At 44.6% G+C, this 19,526-nt stretch overlaps 1 protein-coding gene across 3 annotated transcripts in view; it reads right to left on the minus strand.

Annotated features, from left to right (window-relative positions):
- Positions 1-546: 546 nt before the first annotated feature.
- camsap1b (calmodulin regulated spectrin-associated protein 1b) overlaps positions 547-19,526 on the minus strand; it is a 28,206-nt gene continuing 9,226 nt past the window's right edge. The window contains exons 4-19 of one of the 3 annotated variants that reach the window (XM_069706503.1): positions 14,588-14,749; positions 13,301-13,381; positions 12,949-12,981; positions 10,300-10,441; positions 9,899-10,038; positions 9,686-9,782; positions 9,350-9,467; positions 8,772-8,857; positions 8,603-8,687; positions 5,981-8,288; positions 5,438-5,574; positions 5,134-5,357; positions 4,430-4,532; positions 4,171-4,283; positions 3,791-3,909; positions 547-2,899 (exon numbers count right to left, since the gene is read on the minus strand). In XM_069706503.1, coding sequence (XP_069562604.1) covers positions 2,603-2,899; positions 3,791-3,909; positions 4,171-4,283; positions 4,430-4,532; positions 5,134-5,357; positions 5,438-5,574; positions 5,981-8,288; positions 8,603-8,687; positions 8,772-8,857; positions 9,350-9,467; positions 9,686-9,782; positions 9,899-10,038; positions 10,300-10,441; positions 12,949-12,981; positions 13,301-13,381; positions 14,588-14,749 — 4,245 coding nt within the window. In that variant the 3' untranslated portion in view covers positions 547-2,602. Of the gene's footprint in view, positions 2,900-3,790; positions 3,910-4,170; positions 4,284-4,429; positions 4,533-5,133; positions 5,358-5,437; positions 5,575-5,980; positions 8,289-8,602; positions 8,688-8,771; positions 8,858-9,316; positions 9,468-9,685; positions 9,783-9,898; positions 10,039-10,299; positions 10,442-12,948; positions 12,982-13,300; positions 13,382-14,587; positions 14,750-19,526 lie in introns of all 3 variants that reach the window. The other 2 variants (XM_069706502.1, XM_069706504.1) reach the window with 2 other exon arrangements.

The following is a 19,526-nucleotide window of genomic DNA, read 5'->3' on the forward strand; positions in this document are numbered from 1 at the left end:
GGATGAAAGAAGAGCACTTACCCTTCATGGTGACCGGTCTGATCAGCGCGGCTGTCCAACCTGGAGTGACAGTTTACCAGGTTTGACGGTCTCGTGACCACCCGGACCACCAGGTGCGAAAGAGAAACACAGTTTCCATGGCAGATGGGGCGTCGCCATGGTTATGAGCGCTGGCGTTAACGCAGCGAAGCCGCTGTTCCAGTTGGTCGGTGGAGTGCGAGGCCTGAAGGTGTGCTCACAACTTCAGTTGCTTAAATTAGAAACTCCCCGAGTTTTTTTTTTTTTGTTGCTCCGAGAAGATTCGTGAAACGCCGTGGTTTTAGTTTTCACCCGACAATGGGAAGAAAAATAAACATCCCAGTGAAAAGATGGAGCACCAGTTCTTGAGGAAATTAAAGTGTGACAATCCCCCCCTCCCCCCCAAAAAAAGAAATACAAAAACTGGGGATGATTCATTGTGTTGAATTTAAAATCAGTGTGGTGTGTACAGCTAGAAATCAAACAAACAGTGAGTCGCACAAATGGACAAATCAAGCTGAGAAAATAGAAATGAAAAAGGTGACTTTTATTCAGTTGAAAATTTATTCTGGTTCAGTGCTTCCATTTCAAAATAAATAGATGGCATGGGATCAAAGATAAAATCAACAGGGATGAGAAGTACACGAGTGTAACAAAAAAAAATGGTGACCGAATGCCAGTACAATCATTTAGTTAACATAAAAATACACTCTCATACAATTACAGAGCGACCACCTCCCCCGACCCACCCCCCCCCAAAAACACCAAAATGCAGCAAATGAGAGATCAAGTATTCTGTTGTTTTTGGAGACAGCAGTAGTATCACGTCGGCGGAGGCCCTTCGACGTCAAACGTCAGTATTCAAATCTTAGCGTTTGGTTTAGTTCCCACACTCTTTCGAGCGCACAACAGCAGTGTCATGAATTAAGTTTGTAGTTTTGATAAGCAGTGAAAAAAGGTCCAATCCGCCAACAAACAGAAAGTAAAGTGCTCGTGCAACACTTGCGGTTGTTCTCGAGGCCAACGAATGGTTTTCTAAAAACAAAAAATAATAATAATAATAAAAGCACTTTTTGATTTTTGGAAAGGACAGAAGAGAAGAGAGGAGAGACGATGTGGCAGTGTTTGTCAACACCTCGGAGGAATGTTCTTTAATGTTGGTACATAACCGAACCCCCGACAACCCGACAACCCGCCCGCACACACAAACCCAGTTGTGAATATATCAAATACTGTCAACAAGAGCGGGGGCGCGCCGCTCCCATGATTAAAGACGGGACGGGACGGGCCGACAGTAAAACACTCAGGGAGAGGAGGGGAGGGGAGGATGGGCGGAGGGAGGGGGGGGGGGGGTTACATTGCATGAAAGAAAGCCGTCAACAAGTGTTCATGAGTGCACCTTTATACAGGACAATTCAAGAGTGCCCAGTGGAGAGAAAAACACAACTAAGCTCTAAACATCAGAGAATTCCCGTTATGATGAAAACACATAACATCAGCTTCAACTCTATACCACGTTGCTGTAATAATAATAAAACAAAAAAAAAGCTAAAACAAAAAAAAACCAAAATATTTTGTGCCAAAGCCCATCATTCACCCTCTTTTGACACCCTCGAGGACAAAAAAAAAAAATGTTTTGACAAATAAAAGTCTTTAAAATGACCAGTTTTTTTTTCTTTTTTTCTTTTGCAATACACATATCCAGTGCTACACGATCAGCGTCTAGTTTAAAAAGCGGTTGAATAAATAGACGATAGTGCCGCGATGCATGAAAGGCCAATGGATGTCAGAGGGGGAGCCGAGGAGCCCCCCCTCCCCCCGTGACGAAAAGAAGAAGACAGTTCAGAGCAGCAGGTTTTTTTTGGAGATCCCTGGTGAGGCAAAATCGGTAATGCCAGCCTGATTCGACAGTCCACGCAGGAAGAGATTGTTTGTAGTCCTAAAGGGTTGTACAAAGGTCCCTTGCTTCTGATTTTATGATAAGAGCGGCAGAAACTCCTCCCCCCCCCGATGTCCCGCCCCCTTCTCCTGTCCAAATTTGTCCGAAGGAGAGGCATTTACGGAGAGAAGGAAGGATTGTAGTGCTGCAGCTGAGCTCTCCACCATGACAGTGCTGAACTAATAAATACTTCATGTAAAAATGAACATCCACCACGTATGAGAGGACAAAAATGCCACATGCTTGAGTCGTGGTTGTAAAAAAGAAAAAAAAAAAAAAGAAGACGATGAAGGACCGAAAACAACCCTGAACAGACCGCAGGGAAGAAGAAGCAAATTCAGCCGGTATTCCTCTTATCGTTGCAAGCACCAGTCCCTCCGCACACACACACACACACACACAAACAAACAAACAAACAAACAAACACACACGCATACCTTTTCCCTTGTTTCTGCCCCGGTCCACCTGCAGACTACCACACGTCCAGAGATGTGGATTCTCCCGAGCAGGTTTCCAGACCGAGCTTCGCGGTCAGCTCGGCCGCGGCCACCAACGCAGTCTGATCAGGAACACAAGCGACATGGGGGGTGGGGGGAGGGGGAGGGGGGGGGATTTGGATGAAAGTGGCTTTAAAAATCTAGGCTGCTATTTCCCACTTTTCTTTGGCACAGCACTTCTCTTGGCCTGCCACAGGTGGTTGTGGATGGTCAGCGCGTCCACGCTGACCGACACGGTCTTGGCAGGGATGACTGTAAACTGCTTGCGGTCCGAGCTGTACTTGTACAGCTTGTCGATCATCTTCTTGCTGATGCTCTTGGGTCCGGTGCCCGTCAGCTTCTGGATCTCTTCGGTGTCGGGGAAGTACGAGTAGAGCGCCCGGAACTGACAACCACCGTCACGAAACAGGATCATCAGGTGGTTGGACTCGCACTTCTCCAGCTCCTGGTGGGGGGCGGGGGCGGGGGCGGGGGGGGGAGGTTCAAATTTTTAGTCCTGGCATCGATATAACACTGATGTACACACGAAGACGAGACCTTTACAGATTAACAAAAGTCTAGTTTACATACTGAAGGAGTAACTGCTCATGTGTTCTATATAATCTGCTGTTTTTAGCTTTGGTGTTGCTCAACCGTAAAAGTTTCTCCCTTTTCATGTGTGTGCAAATGTTTCTCAGCCCCAAAAGAGTCCAGTTCAACTCCGATTGGTTCACAAATTCTGTATGTCACAGAGGAAATAAATTCCCAATGAGTTGAGAAGTGTTTCTGACCAACAGTGACGTCACCACCTGGTTTGTGAGCTGCTGTTCTGAAGCGTCGAGTTTGTATTTTGGACCCAGCAGTAACCGTGTGTGGATGAGCTGAGGAGGAGTGAGCAGTGGATCTAACTCCATCTGGTAGAAAACCTGAGGACACGATGCCCCCCGCCCCAAAACATGCTGCTTCTTGAGGCCACTATCAAATTAATAATGAGATTAATTTCAGATGGACGACCAGAAAACTAACAAGGAGTGACTTTTTCAAATGACACCATAATAATTGATGGAAAAAAAAAAGTGTTGACTTCATGGGAGAAATTGAATGAGAGTCTACGGAGCCTTTTTGGAGCCTTTTTGGAGCCAGCCTCTAGTGGCCCTCAGTGGGATTCCAGTTTAAGTTCACTTTTATATCTTTATACGAGATAAGTGGACGAGTCATTGGTCATGTTGGCAAGATGGCAACAGAATTTCTTAAAAATAAATCATTATTTAAGTGTCTTATTTTAAAAATGATTCAAACGAAACAACTCCTTGACTTTCCGTTCCACATGCAGCGAGTCTATGAGGAGAAGACTGACCTCCAGGATCTGGTTCTTCTGGGGCTCGTTGACTTTGCCAGCCAGGCAGCAGTGAGAGATCGCATTGTGGATGATTGGCTTGTTTGACTTGGCGCTGGGCTCCTTGAAGAGTTTAGGACCTAAAAGAGGAAAGCCAGTTGAGAAAATACAATTAAATAATCAGTCAGCCAGATGACAATAAATGAAATGCAGCAAAGAAGTCTAGTAGCAGTCAGTCTCTTGGCAGTTTCATACCGGTCTATTTATTGAGCTCGGAAAATGAAATTATCGCGTTACACTGAAAGCATGTCTGACGTATTGATCTATTAATCACTGATCCATAAATAGCTAAAACCACCCTCCAAACACATGTCTGTTGTCATGGGACTGGTGTTACCTACCAGTATATTCAGCCATGGAAGCGATGGAGGACGCGGTGGAGCCGTTGTCCCAGTCTCTTTCTGCAGCTCGACTGTTGTTACGAGTGCCTGGAAACGACTCCACTGAGTCACAGCTGGACGCCAAGCAACAGGAAGAACAATAAGAACGACGTGGTGACATTTTCTATAAATACAAATGACTACAAATGTGGTAAATCTTAAGCATGCAACATGCACAAAATATTGTAAAGCACCGAGGCCTGGTTTGGGAGCAGCTTACCGCTGGGAGCCAGCCCCTCCAGAGTTGACGCTGTCAGCCTCGTTGGTCGCTGCGGAGGCCAGAGACAGACTGGAGCCTGATTGGGCGTTGCTCAGGTTGTCAGCTGTGAAGCAGAGAAGACCATTTGAAAGATTTAGTCCAAGTTAGCATCATATAATTGCAACTTCGTGGCAGATGGACTGAAAACACTCGACGCCCAAAAAACTCAGCAGTTCAATTAGATGTATTAAAAACATTTGATATCGAACTCACTGGAATTTCAACAACTTAAGTGTTTTTAGTGAAGTCACGGGAAGAGTAAACACTTATATCTTTTGGAAATAATGAAAGGGATGAGCTACTGCTCAAGGCTGCTGAGATATTGAAGCATCTCAAGATCAAGTTCGTAAAAAAAAGATACGTTTCAATTTCATACAACTCTTTGAAGACACCGAGTAACAACTCGCACTCACTATGTAACCAAAAGCAAAAGAAATAGTTCACCTGCAAAACAACAGCAGTAACACTCCTTGTTTCAATACAATCTGAATTAGTCGTCTTAATAACTGTGGGAACGGTCGTTTTCAGTCAAATGGAAAATAACTGTCAGCCTGCCGACGCGCCTCAGAGCTCAGTGAGAACCAGCAAATGAAGTTCAGCAGGCCGAGACGGAGAGAAAAGTGGAGCTGAAGCTAAACGTCAAACCGGTGATGGAAGAGTCTTACGTGTGGAAGAGCACTTGGAGAAATTGTCGCTGGAGGATTCGTCTCTGAACACAGACTTGGGTCTGTGCTTCTGCTTGGGTTTGGGGGTTTTGGGGGTTTTGGGCTTCACCAGTCCTTGTTCCTCAAAGATCTCTTGCTGCTTCCGGCGCAGGTATTCCTGCTTTATCAGCTCCCGCCGGGTCTTCTCCTCTTCTTTACGCAAACGGTCCTCCTCGGCCTTCCGTCTGCGGCAGAAACCAAACGCCTGAGTTGTAGCATCTATTTTAGAGTAGCACCCTAATCATAAAAAAAGAAAATCATTTACCTGGCTTCATCTCGTTTGAGCTCCGAGTCTGCTTCTAGTTGTTGCTTACGGAGTCGAGCCTCCTCAGCTTTCTTCTGCTGCTTCAGCAAGAACGCTGCTCTCCTCTTTGCAAGTTCATCCTCCGCTTTCTGCTCATCCTAGAAGATGGAAAATGAAGAGGAGAGATCATTTATAGGTACAACAATCCAATACATCTTTGATACAGTGCTGAAATAAACGATTAAAAGGTTGATCATCAAATAAATCAATGACAATTTTCAAACTGGCTTTAAAAAAAAAAAAAAAAAAAAATGTCTTCTGGCCAGGCAAAAATATTAAAAATAAACTTTTTAAATAAACTTAATAAATGAATATGTTGACTCAAAATAGCTGAGAATTAGGTATCAATATCAAAAATAATAAATATGAAGCAGCTCTATTTGAACAAGTATATGGTCTATTTCTAGACGGGTATGGACCACCGCAATTTGTGAAAACGTCTTCAGCGCGAAAACCACTAAATAAAGTGTAATAAGTACTAAAATCTTAATGTGAAGTCAGTACCTTGAAGAAAAAGCCCATGACGGACTTCTGCTCTCCATCATCTCCCTCTGTTGCTCCGTCATCAACTCCCTCCGTTCCCTCGGAGGCCTTCAGGTCCGACAGGTCGACCTCGATCAGGTGGGCTTTGCTGCGCTGCACCTCCTCGGATGGTATATTCTCTTTCCCTGAGCCGTCTGAAGAATTGAGCTCAGACTCTCTCAGGCTGTTGGACAGGCACTCATCAAAGGACACTTCTGGGGCGGCCACTGACGTCGGGTCCACTCGGGTCGGCAGGCGTATGTTGGCTTCATCCTGAAGTCGGAAGGCGGCGCAGCGCGCGTGGCCAGATCCCGGCCTGTCCATGGTCTCTCCTGCTGGGGGGTTTCTGGGGCTGCCGGGCTGCTCGGCCCTGGGGGACCTGCCCCCTGCCAGCTGCCTCGGGTGCGGTAACGTCTCTGACCCACTCTGGGTGGGGGTGAGGGTCCTGGAGGCCTGCCGGCTCTGCTCCTTGGCGATCTTCAGCTCTGACGGTTTGGACCTGGAGCCCCGGCCAGAGCTCAGCTTGGGGGGTTTCCTGGCGGGAGCGGTGCCAGAGGCAGAGAGGTGCTCCACGTAGTGAAAGCTCGCCCCCGTCTTGGAGTCGTCGTTCTTGTCGCTGGTGAGAGGAGGCGGTGGCGTCGCAGCAGGGGGGGACTGTACATTCTGTTTCATCAGCATCTCCTGCTGCAGTGACAGCTGCATCATCTGTTGCTGGATGCTGCCGATGGCGTCGTTCAGCAGCTCGATGGAGCGGCTGCACTCATTCAGGTCCAACTCTTCTTCCAGGTAGAAGCTGCTGCTGCTGCCTTTCTTGTCTGCTTGTAAGGCACCGGGACGGGGCGTCCCATCCGCTTCTTTCTCCCCACTCATGCTGTCGACACACATATCATCTTTACTTGAAGGTCCTTTCTCCCCATTGAGCTCATCTTTAGAACTGTCAGATTTAAGCGGGTTGGGTAATGTGTCACTCCGTCCTCCACCTTTCTTTACGATGTGCAGAAAGGCTGCCTTTCCCAGCTTCTGTCGCTGCCTTGCTGACAGCACCTCCATCTTCTTCTTCTGGTGCTCGATAGCACGTCGCTTCTCTTCCAGCTGCATACGGAGCTGGATGATTTCAGAGGCCAGTATGTTCGCACCGCCGCTACCATCGCCTGCACGGTTGCATCCTCCCAGGGGGGAGGAGGGGCTCTGGTCTCTTTTAAGCCTCCAGGAGGAAGCCAGGGTGACGCTGCTCTCTGATCCATCCGGAGTGGTCCTCTGGGAGCTGGAGGCACTGGAGCGCAGGTCATGGTTGCTGCCAAAGCGTTGCTGCTGGGCTTTCCGCTCAGCGAAGGAGGTCATGCGCACACTGCCACTGGCCAAGCTGCTGGCCTGAGAGTGTGTGCTGAGACACGGGCTGGAATGACCGCTGCCACCGTTCATGTCTTTGTCCTCATGCTCTTTCACGTTCATGTCCTCTTGGAGTTTGGCTGATTCCTCCTCTTCATCTCCCATATTAAAGGTTTTCCTGGACCAGTTTGTGTCTTTAGTGGTAACCGCTTCATCCAAACCCTCTTCCTCCTCATCCAGGCCTTCCAGATCGGCCTCCGGGCCCTGGCCAGACTTTGATTCTTCAGAATCTGAATGCAGGTAGAAGCCATCAGCTGCCTCCCTGGTTGAGGGGTCCACACTGCTGATGACAGCGGGTTTGAAACCTGCCTGACCCTCGGGAGGCTCCTCTGACGAGTCTTCTGCCTCACCTGGAGGGGTGAATGTTTGGTTCAGATTGCAGGGAGCTTTCCTGCGAACGGCCGATGTAGATCCATCTCCTCTGCGTAAAGAGCCCCTTCCTGCAGACCGGGATATCTCACCACTCTCCTCCTCCTTGTTCAGGCATACAGACTTCTCTTTAGCCGTTTTGAGCACGGCAGGCATTAGTGGTTCTAGGTAAAAGCTATCCGATGCAGGTTTGGAGTCGGTGGAAGGTTTGGGTCCAGTTGTGGCAGTTGCTTGTGTCCCTTCAACCCGTTTGGGGATGGCGGAAACTTCAGTCCTGGCGACTGGCACCACAGTTTCCTCCTCGTCCTCGATGTTGACGTTGCTCAGTAGGCTGTGGCCGTTGACTCTGCGCATGGCAGCGTGTGATGGTTGGTGGACTGAAGTCTGGTGTTTGGGGGTGACGTTGATGACGTTGGATGCCAGGCTGTCCTTACTAATTGAGCGAGCCAGACTAACACTGTCACCGGAAGCCATGTCTGCATCACTGTCTGTGGCTGAATGTAACATGAAGGGGCTCAGTGTGGACATCGGTCTGCAGGAAGAGAGCGTTGGAAAAACATCAGTGTGATGTACAGAATACAACAATCACACTTCACATACATACAAACATACTTACACTGATATTCTCATTTTATATGTGCCAAAACAAGCATCATTGTTTTCTGGGTTGAACTAGAGTGTTTGCCATATTAATAATATAAATTATGTTGAGAAAGGTTGAGTGTTTTGATCCATCTTCATGATTAATTACATTTGTAAAAGAAAAAGCTCTCCAGAACTTGCGACACGAACAAGAAAATTCGTTTTGGATTCATAAATGTGGGTTTGTTTTGTATTTTCAGGTACCTCTGCCTCTTCTCGGGCCACGCCACCACAGACCCTCTGGGTTGTCCTTCCATCTGAGACAGGGAGTTTGAACGGTTTCTCAAACCTACCCAGAAACACACACCAGCCATCAGTCAGTGTACATGAACCTTTGCTGACATGCATAAAGGATGTTAAAACTTATCTTTACCTGCACTGTCCTCTCCTTGCTGCTTTTGTTGTCTCTGTCGCAGCGGTAGGAGTGGGTGGGAGGGACTGAAGGTTGGACCCCCTTTACTAAGAACAAAACAAAACAAAACAAAATCACAACTTCATTCAAACACTGTTGACAGAAGAGGTTGGCAGAAAATCTTCAGTCGATCAGCTGAATACAGAGCTAACAGCTAACAGAGCTAACAGCTCAGACAGTTACAACCTAAAGCTAATTTTAAGCCAATCAGATTCCTATTGTATTTCAATAGTCACTGTACAAGCCAGATATCTTAAGACACAACAGATAAGCAAGTGGTACATTCTCACTGTCTCACACAAACACCAACAATGCGAGCAAAGACTCCGAGCAAGAACCAGCTCAACACAGTGTGAACTGAGAAACAGGGTTAAAGGTGAAGGGAACGTGAGAATGAAAACCAGACACCACTGCAATATCTACCCATCCTTGCAGGGCAACTGTAACTGGCTAGAAGACAGGACCATGATGAAGTGGAATGAGAAGGAAAGTGAGAGAAGACTTACAGGGGGTCAGAGTCTTCAGGGTGCAGGAAGTACCTGTTACAGACTTCAGGGCTGCTCTGGTTATCGCCAGGACTCGCCAGGAAGCTGCGCTTGGTGGCGTTGGAGATGGGCACTGATGGACGGGCACTCTTGGGTTGAGCTATGGCTCTAGCTGAGTAGAGAAAAAGGACAGATGCATTGATCATTAAACTACAATGCCAATGCAGAAGGCTCCAGAAAAACAATGCAGGGTTGGACAGGCTTCACACTGCTTTACAGTAAGGTGTCATTTCAAGCTACTTCTCTATGAAAACAGATTTGTAATTAACTGCACTGTTAATGTGTAAAAAAACATTTCAAACTTGTTTTTTCATGTACTGCGATGCTTACCATCTTTAAACTCTTGGAGATCTCTGGGCTGGACAAACTCTGGCTTGACAGTCTCAAACCACCAGAACAGTTCAGCGATAAACACCATCACGTTGTGCTACACAGAGAACAGGAAACACAATAGAAAGATTTAAATGCAGATGTGACGTGGATATTAGAGCAATGCTGCATGACGAACACTTAGACTGTATTTTAACTTTGCTGTTTTCATACCTTGAGCACTAGCGGTGAGTAGAGCATGTCCTCCGTCGTCAGATAGAAACTTTTATTCAGATACTCGTTGGCGAACTCTCTGAGCAGCTGGATGTTGTACAGGCTATCAGCGATGGAAGGTACTTCCTTCAGGCAAATATCTGATGACCGGCAGAGAGCGGGTTAGGTCAGGATACAACTCAATGATCTGTTGGCTATAAATGTCACACTGACTGGGCTGGCACAGTCAGCCATTTGCAAGTGACAAAAATAGGATCACACATGGATATTAAATTCAATGTGTTAGCAGAGCAAGTCAGACAGTTGTTGCAGAAAAACCCTTTGAGGGGAATTGACATTTAGTGAGATGCTGCTATTGAACATGGGCGTGCCTGTGTTGACTGTGTGAAAGCACATCATACCCTCCAGCTTCATGATGTCCGGGCAGTAGTAATGGACCACGGTGAGCAGTGCAGCTCCGTCACAAACATCCCTCATCAGGTCTTCCAGCAGTGGGAAGAAGGGCAGCTGTCGGCCTGAAGCATGTTCCCGACGATACCGTACCTAACCACCAGGGGGAGAGCATCAGGGTTTTATGAGAAGAAAGGCCAAAGAGACAAAACACGCCAATGATACTACCAACCAGTGACACAACACAAAACATCCTAAATGCAATGACCAGCATCACAAGTACAAATCTCTTATATTGAGATTTACATCTAAACTAGTCAAAGCATATATCATCCGAGGATGTTTCTCCTTCAGTTAATGATCTGGCTGATTCATCTAAACATCAGATCCAGGTTCTCCCCAGGAGTGAAAGGCATTTATTTGATTAGTTTAAGATGAAACTCCTCCGCAACTGATCAGCAGCAGGTTTCATGTCATATTCAAGAGATGCTTCTGCCGAATGACGAGTGGCACCGTGATCACCCAATTTAGGGAGAACCCTGAAGACCTGGTTAACTGTGAGGAGATGGAGGTGAAGGTGTTAAGAGTAGTGACATGACCAACACAGAGGAGAGGGTCAGCCTTTCTCCAGCTTTCATAGGAACAGGAAACTTAAACCAGCTGACTGGGAGGGAAACTGGGGTAATCACTGGCCCACTTATGGGACACGTGTATGGTAGTTCGAACAGAAACTCACTCACCCCAGATGCAGTAGTTTTTGGATACATACTCTTATCTAGCTGGCAAAGATGGGCATTTTCAGTATTTATTTCAGGTTAAACATCATTTCACAGAGATGATGGCCGATTATAGAAACTAAAAATGGAAATCACTCGCAGACCTACATACGATTTGGAGTGAAACAAATACAGACCTCATAGAAGGCCCATGAAGACCGCACAGACGGGTACTGCTGCATACAACTTCTGCATGACTTACAGATATTCACGTTATTCTGGGAACACCTGACTCAGAGAATAATATTTAGTTTAGAATGAGACAGAGGTTTTCGTTAACTACTGAGGTTGTAGTTTGCACACCACATTTATACAAATATATTAGAATAATATTAAAAACGCATTTCAATACAATTCAGCCCGTTTAAACACCACCTGACTCCCGGGGTGAAGGATGTTGGTATAAACCTGCCATTGGCTGATTATTTCAGTTGTCCCCTTCTGCTATCTGAACAACAACCTCTGAGCTACAACCTACAGGCTGAAAAGTTTTGAGGAAGATTTCGATCATGCAGTAAGTTTTGTGGGCATTTATCCACGTTAATGCCACGTCTCCCCACATGCAAATGTTCTCGTGAAATAAGTTCCTCCACCCAACACTATTTTGCAAGGACACGGTCGCTGCATCCTGAGCTACGTGCTGACCATTACAAGTGTGATTGGTTTAATAAAATACAAATAAAAGCCAGAGCATCTTTCCCCTGTAGCAGGATGATATACGAGTTCAGGCAGATCAGTCTCCAGTGCTGGTCTGGCTATGTGAGACTACACCTGCACCACCTACTGTACATCCTCAGGAATAAACACAGATGAATTGAAACTACTCCGAATGTTTGAACAAAAATCGTCTATTACAAACTAAAGCAGAAAGTGTGACAGAGCTGTCGTGCCGGACTGCATGGATTTGTATAAGTGTACCCAATACATTTGTAGTGTTTTCTAGTAATAATTTATCAAGAAATGTTCCGTTATGGCTCGAGTCCCCGAGCTGATAAAACATACCAACCCCTCACACAAGTCTGAAGAAACCAGGCACTATTTAAACAGACCACATGCAGCACAACACGACCCAGAAGCAGAAACATACTTCTCTAAATAACATACAACATTTAAAGTATTCGTTCGTCTTCACTTTAGTTTATCTTTTTGGACTTTATTGCACAAAACCATAACAACTGTTCTGAGGCACCTGTTGTCAGGAGCTACATGTGAAACGAACAACCAAACAGGAAGCTCTACGACAAGACGCGTTCTACATAATTGAATCTTCCCATGACGAGGAGGAAACAAAGTACCGCTTGGGAAAAGTCCTCTGGCTCCAGCATGCAGTGGACCAGCTCGTGCATGACATCAGGCTGACACACACACAAAGCAGAGATACTTTCAGAGGACCCACTGTGTGGGCACAGGTGAAACAGTGTGTGAGAGCAGAAGAGAGAGAGAGAGAGAGACTGGAGGGAGAATGACCAAGCAGATCAGTGAGGAGAGGTGGCCGGGGATGGGTCTGCAAAGCAAAGGAGTGGTGCAGGCATGGATTTGCTCTTATTCTCACTGGGCAAGCAAATACCACACACTGACGCACAGAGAATCCACACGGCCTACTTGAGCTTGAAATGAGGTAGCACACATTGCTTAGCGTAAAAGAATATCTTTTGAGCAATTCACAAAGGTTAGAACAACCTTACACCTGTGTGTGACATATTCGCCACAAGGTGGAAACAAAGGAACAAAAAACGGTCAGCTTTCTCCCCCTTTGCTGGCTACAAGCAGCACAGAACGAGCTTGAATGAGCTGCGTGGAGGGCTCGCACATCAACACAGAACTATGCGTGCAAGGGGGAGAGTGGGTAGAAAATGGGGTTATGGGGGTTGGCATCCAACTTACAGGGACTAGCTTCCAATACCATTTGGAGGGAGACTATCCAGTTTGCAGGGATAAGAGAGGGGAGGGAGGGACAGATGAGGAACAGGAGCAGAGAGATTAACAGGTCAGAGGTCACAGACAAAAGGATTGGATCTGCTTCCGGTTCAAACAGGGAAAAAGAGAGGAGGGTCAGAACAACTTCAAAATGCCTTTAGGGAGAAACATTACTGATGAAAACTAGAGATGCTGCTGTTGTCTTGAAATAAGTTTTGTTTGTCCCACATGGATACAGACAGACGGACATGTTGAATAAAGGAGCTCCTGTTTTGGGTGTTTGGATCTACTGTAAAACTGTAAAATAAGCGACAGATACCTTTTGGTGGCTCGGGGACTCCAGGGGATGGTGCTTGACTTTGTGTTCCCTTTCTGTGATCTCCTTCATCTTCATGTTTAACTGCAGAAGAAAGGATGACATATTCAGCACGTTTATATGAACTCAAGAAACCTGGTTACTCAGAAAAAAATGGTTGTGTAGATGATCAAAGAATGTGTTTTGTTTCTCTGGCTACAGTAAATCTGTGTATTCAGGCAGCGGGCCAGGAAGCACATTTCTTCACTTTTATAAGATCCTTTGGCTGACGTGTTTTAACCCATTCCCCTTCTTCTTCTTCTTTGGTGCATGTGTCATGTTAGAGCAGGCCGGCAGCTCATTGTGAGGACAGACAGAGCGCAGCTTTTCCGCAAAGCACAAGTGTGTTGAAATTTTACAAATATACACACTGATAGAAACCAATATAGAGTTCTGTAAACTAGCTTGAGTTAGTGTCTCTTTTAGTCTGACTTTGGAGGTAATTACTTCAAATTGAAGGTTATATTGCACTCTGTGTTTACCTTGTGTTTATCTTTTATATACAGCAATTACAAACCCGGTTACTCGTCCACAAGTCAGAGAAATCAGCATTTTAACCCTAAACCTCCTCAGAAAGTCTACTTTTCTCATCTACTATCTGAATTATGGTAACCAGGTTTTCCATTTAAATAACATTTAGCAAATGGCTTAGCAATGCTGGGCCAACAGAAAGCCATTGAAAATTATATATTTTTTGGACTTTGGAAAGTTATGATTGGCAGTTATCCATGTTTTCTGACACTTTTTAGGCTGACCAATTGATAGAGTACTCAAGATGATAAAAAAAGAAATACACAGACTGTCAGATAAATCAAGAAACAATGGGAAAGCATACCGTTCCTCACACAGACACTTTCCTTTCTCGAAACAGTTAGGTTGTGGGACATGACAATGATTCATGGACACACTGCATCATGGCTTTCGCTGCCTCAGGCCTTCAGCTCAATGAGAGCAGAGTGCAACATGAGCCTGAGCCTCTTGTGCGTGCACCAGATCCACATTCCTATTTGTTGGCCTGTATCTTAGCACCAGTGACATACAGGCCAAAAGAAGACAAGTGGGCCACTGTCACTTATGATGTCAGCGTGGAACACATTATTCATCCCACGTAGTGCTGAGCCGTGGCCCATGATCACAACCGGCTGGAATTTAGAGAATACAATAAAAAAGGCCAGCGCAAGATGTGTTGGGAAAGTTATTAATTTCAATGTTCTGCTGGGGTGGCGCGCGTGTGTGTGTGTGTGTTTGAACCTTGTTGATCCAGAAGACCATTGCATCCTCCATATCAAAGGGCAGCTCCTTAGAGGCACTGAAGGTAGAGAAGCGCTTGACAGAAGCCACCACTTTCTCGATGCTGATCATCTCCACTGTGTACGCCATCATCAGGGCATCGATCATCGGCATGTGAGCACTCTGGATGAGAGACACAAAAAAAAAAGAGCACATTCAATTTCATAGGAATTTATACCTAGTTTCCACTGCAATTAAGATGAAAGATGACATTTCAATCTAAGGCCGATTTACCTGAACAACATATATGGAGCTTATTACTGTGGAACATGATCTAATGCACATGTTTACTCTGGCTATTTTAGTATTTCATTTCTTCATGGAATTACAAAATGTATTTAATGTGTCCTAAGTATAACCCTTTTATTGAATCTCTTCCTGTCCCACTCTTTGACGGCAGACTTGTTGCTCCATACTCCCCCAATTAAGTATCGCATTCTCATAACATTTTTAGATAATGAACACTTGGACAAAATTGATGCAACATAGGCTGAGATGTCTTCTTCAAAACAGTTCCTGTCAAAACCAGGCTCCTACATGTTCATGAGCAGTGAAACATATGAATGTAGCTGAACATGTACATTATGATCAACATTTTGTGATGAAAGTAAATTATGCAGTCCTCCTAGTAAAGCAGAGTTCCTGAATTTTGTCTTGATGCATTCTGCTGATTGTAGTGACAAAAATGAGCTGCAATTTATTCCTGAAGCAGTGAAGGTTTCAGCTTTTTAATCTTCAATCATTTACATCATGAGTTAAGAAATTACCAATGTGTATGGGAACTCACAAAAAAGGTAAAACTTAAATGCACTACTGTGGCACCAAAAGACACAGTGACAGATTTTGGGTGCACCTAGATGAAAAGTTAGACACACCAGTGCAACCAATGTAAAAGTTATTCTGGAGCCCTGAGAGGTCTGACAACCCAAATCAAACTTTCTAAATCAACAGAGATTTCTTTTTTTTAAATTTTTAAACTTTTAGTCTTCAGTCCAAACTAACACAGTCTGACTTCAAGTGATATGACCTGATTATCAGATGTCAAACAGCTCCCTTTGGAGCCTGAAAGACCTTTTAACAATTTTTCCACATATGCATTAGTAATTCACAACTCCCTCTTTTTAATTTGAGGGTCATATTCTGCAATAAAATCTAGTTTGTAACTGGAGGAATTGGGTACTCAACAGCTACTATGACGTATGGATCGATTATAATTATTGGATAAAGGTGGTATCTAATTCAGAGCTCCAGTCCTGTGGTTCCTCAGCAACTGTGTGGCTTAAATGACCACGATGGCTAAATCAAAGCTAAACTCTCTCGTTAGGCCTCGTGGGTGTCCCATGTTAAACCTGCTCTCTACATCCTAATGCAATCAAGAAGCCCAGCAGGGATATTCCCACTCCACGTGGTCGAAGATCTGGTGCCTACCAGTCAAAACATGGATCCTCAATAACCAGAGTGGGAATTAACACCGGCCAAGTAGTACTCTGATAAACCCAGCAGGAAAAACCTAATTCTGACACTCGGCCTTTATTTCTACATCTTGTTTTGTGTAAAAGTCAGCCAATGATGCAGCACATGAAAACAATACTAAACAATCAAGACGCATCATTGTTTCAGTCTGTGCTTTGTGTAACATTTTGCTAGCCTAATCCAATAGGTGATGGAAGTGGCCAGAGATTAGGCTCCTTAACATAACAAATGAGAGCTATTCAGAGCTTTCTCCACAGCACAACATGGACACAGACAACAGAGCAAATATACTCACAGACAAACTGGCAATCATACATGAAGAAGGGATGAATATTGTCCATATAGGAAGATCAGATTCTGCGAGTCATTTAATGCACTCGAACAATAGCTACTGATGTGCTGAGCTGTTTTGTTTTGAGAGGAAATTTAAGCATTTAAGGCCAAGTCAGATAAATACTGTTTTAGATTGGCTAATTTCTTTTCACAATTGATGTTGTTCTGCCTTTTCTCAAGATTTACCACTCAATTTTATTTAAAAACGACACAATATGTCTTAATAATCCAGGCATGTTGTGCTTTGATTAATATTTGGTAACTTCCCATTTAAATAAAAAAAATAAACTACCTGGTCAGAATTTTTTTCAAATGACATCTGCATCTCCTCCCTCATTAAAAATGTTCAGATCTAATCACTTAAACGTTACATGAAGTGTCCTGGGTTATATGTGCAATGCAGGCTTCAAGTTTCAACATCACACTTGGATAAGTTCCATAATAAACAAGGGTTTGGCCTCCAAACTAGCTGGAAGCAGCATTATAATATCAGACTCTGCACATATAACACAGAAGCTCAAACATCCAAGAAAAATAGACCAAAACACATTATCGATTGCTGGGCAGCTTTTGTCTTGATTTCTTCTTCCAAATAAGATCTGCAAATATTTGGCTACGCAATGAATTGTAAAGAAATCGCCATGTCGATTTATGGCTCAGTGCCATCTCATTTTTAAACGACAACAATTCGGCCACATCCTCATTCAAGGACATCAGCTGCATCAAAACAAGCCCACCCATTCTCCCTAAACCAATAAAAACACAGCGTTATACCATGTGATGCAGAATGCTGGTTCAAAGGATTTATGAGACGACAAGAGACTAAAGCTGATTGTTTTTATGTTCAGTGATTCATTTTGATTAAAACAAAGCGCTTCCTTTCTGGTGTTCAGCGTTGACATGCAGGTGTCATGACGGGTATCCTGCCGACTTCTGTCTGCCCACTGATAATTACATGTCGTCTTGCAGCACAGCGAGGGAAGCTGAAGGAAAACTACAGACGTTGTAATGATTTGCCTGCTGTTTAAATATGATGTCATCTTCTTTGATGAACCTGATAAGTATATATATATGACCTTTATTTAACCAGGTAGAATCAATTGAGAACCAATTCTCATTTACAATGATGACCTGTCATTTGATTTTGTTAGACCTGAAGTGCATGTTTTTGGATGTGATCTGAAGTCTGTAGTTTTTGAATATTGTAAGTCATCAGAGCAAGTAGCAGCATTTTATCTGTATGATTGATTTTAAATTTAAAACTTTTCATTGATTGATCTCAATATGTATAAATAATACATATTAATTTACTAAAATATCTCGTATCCAATATCAGGCACAATCATATTGGTTTTTTTTAGTTGTATTCTCTATCAGATAAATGAAAGCAATAAAGGTTTATATCGTGCAGCCCGAAACAAGCATGGATTTTAATGGTAAACATGGATCTTATCCGACTGCTCATGCTTAGTTCTTACCACGTTAAATAATACAGCAATAGTCCAAGATCTCAGCTACTTGCAAAAACAACATTACCAAAACATAGAGGAAGCTGTATAAAGCCAAAATTATTCTTTACTTCCACTGCTCTGAGTTTAGTATTCATATTCAAAAACGGATGCACAGACAGGGCCAAATATGGGAGAAGCTCTGTTTGAACACATGCAATTTAGTATGAAGGAAAAGAAAAATCCCCAAATAATGCATGTGAGACTTAAGAATGCAGCAAGAGAAAATATGAAACAACTCCACATCAAAAAGTGCTGCATTTTAACACCTACGTGTCAATAAGTGCCGCTCAATAAATACACAAAAGATATATAACAGTTTGATGTGCTGTTCAATCTTTTGTTCTCCTCCAACACTCTGCCCTTCAACAGCACAGCAGGCTGCTTCATGGGGAGCAGGAGCTGCTGTTGCCCCGAGCTCTGTGCACACAGCACACAGACAGACAGACAGACAGACACTGTGCACACAGACAGACAGACACCGTGCACACACATACACAGACAAAAGTTGAAGTTAGCCGGAGAGAAGGAGGGCTCGCCTCTCAAGGCTTTCAAAGCCAAGGCAGCACCAACAAGAGTCAGACTAAATGCACAAGAGCTGTCTGCAGGTATAGGATCCCTTTCATTCACACACACACACACACACACACACACACACACACACACACACACACACACACACACACACACACACACACACACACACACACACACACACACACACACACACACACACACACACACACACACACACGCAGGCAAAGTAGGAAAATGCAGGTTGCTATGGAAACGCCTTGTCAAGTCAGCAAACTGGGAGGGGGGGGTTCCAACAGTCTATCAGAGATAAGTGGTGTCCTGCACAGGATTTTCCATCCCCTCACCAGGCTTTGTGTCTGGTTGCTTACACACTAGCCTGTGTGGATTATTCTGTAAGGCCGCCAGTAGGAAAAGCAGACGCGCATCACTTACTAGTCAGCCTGCAGAGAGGAGGCCTGCTCAACACCATTGCTGGTTTCCATGGTAACAAAAGGGTAGGAAGATGGCTGTGAGCAAGTGAGCTGGTTGGTGTTCATCCTATCCTGTGCGAAGTGCTCTTGGTGAAATCACGAGACACAGGATCTCACTGCCACAGGTGTGTGTGTGTGTGTGTGTGTGTGTGTGTGTGTGTGTGTGTGTGTGTGTGTGTGTGTGTGTGTGTGTGTGTGTGTGTGTGTGTGTGTGTGTGTGTGTGGAGGCGGGGGGAGGGGGTGGTGGTTCAGTACTTCATTCACTACGCTGTGACGTGGCGCTGTTCATTCAGGTTACACAGATGTGGGTTACATACTGAGGATATTCAACCTATTAAGATAAGCAGTACACTCGCACCAAGATGGCCGAAACGGTCAACAGAGAAAGTCGCCACAGTCCTGCACAAATGGACTGTCCACATGTAGAAGCAAACTAATGAAAGGCAGGGAAGCAAAGCTGGATAACAGGGATTCAAAACGGAATGATAAAGCATCAAAGATTTTCAAGTGCCAACATTTAGCAAATGCTCTTAATGGATTGATGAGAACGATATCACAGACAATAAAATCCATTTTAAG

This window comes from Brachyistius frenatus, unplaced genomic scaffold, assembly GCF_029030835.1.
Source record: "Brachyistius frenatus isolate BFR_SWC_R1_liver_20210118 unplaced genomic scaffold, ASM2903083v1 Contig_63, whole genome shotgun sequence".
Classification (NCBI taxonomy): domain Eukaryota; kingdom Metazoa; phylum Chordata; class Actinopteri; family Embiotocidae; genus Brachyistius; species Brachyistius frenatus.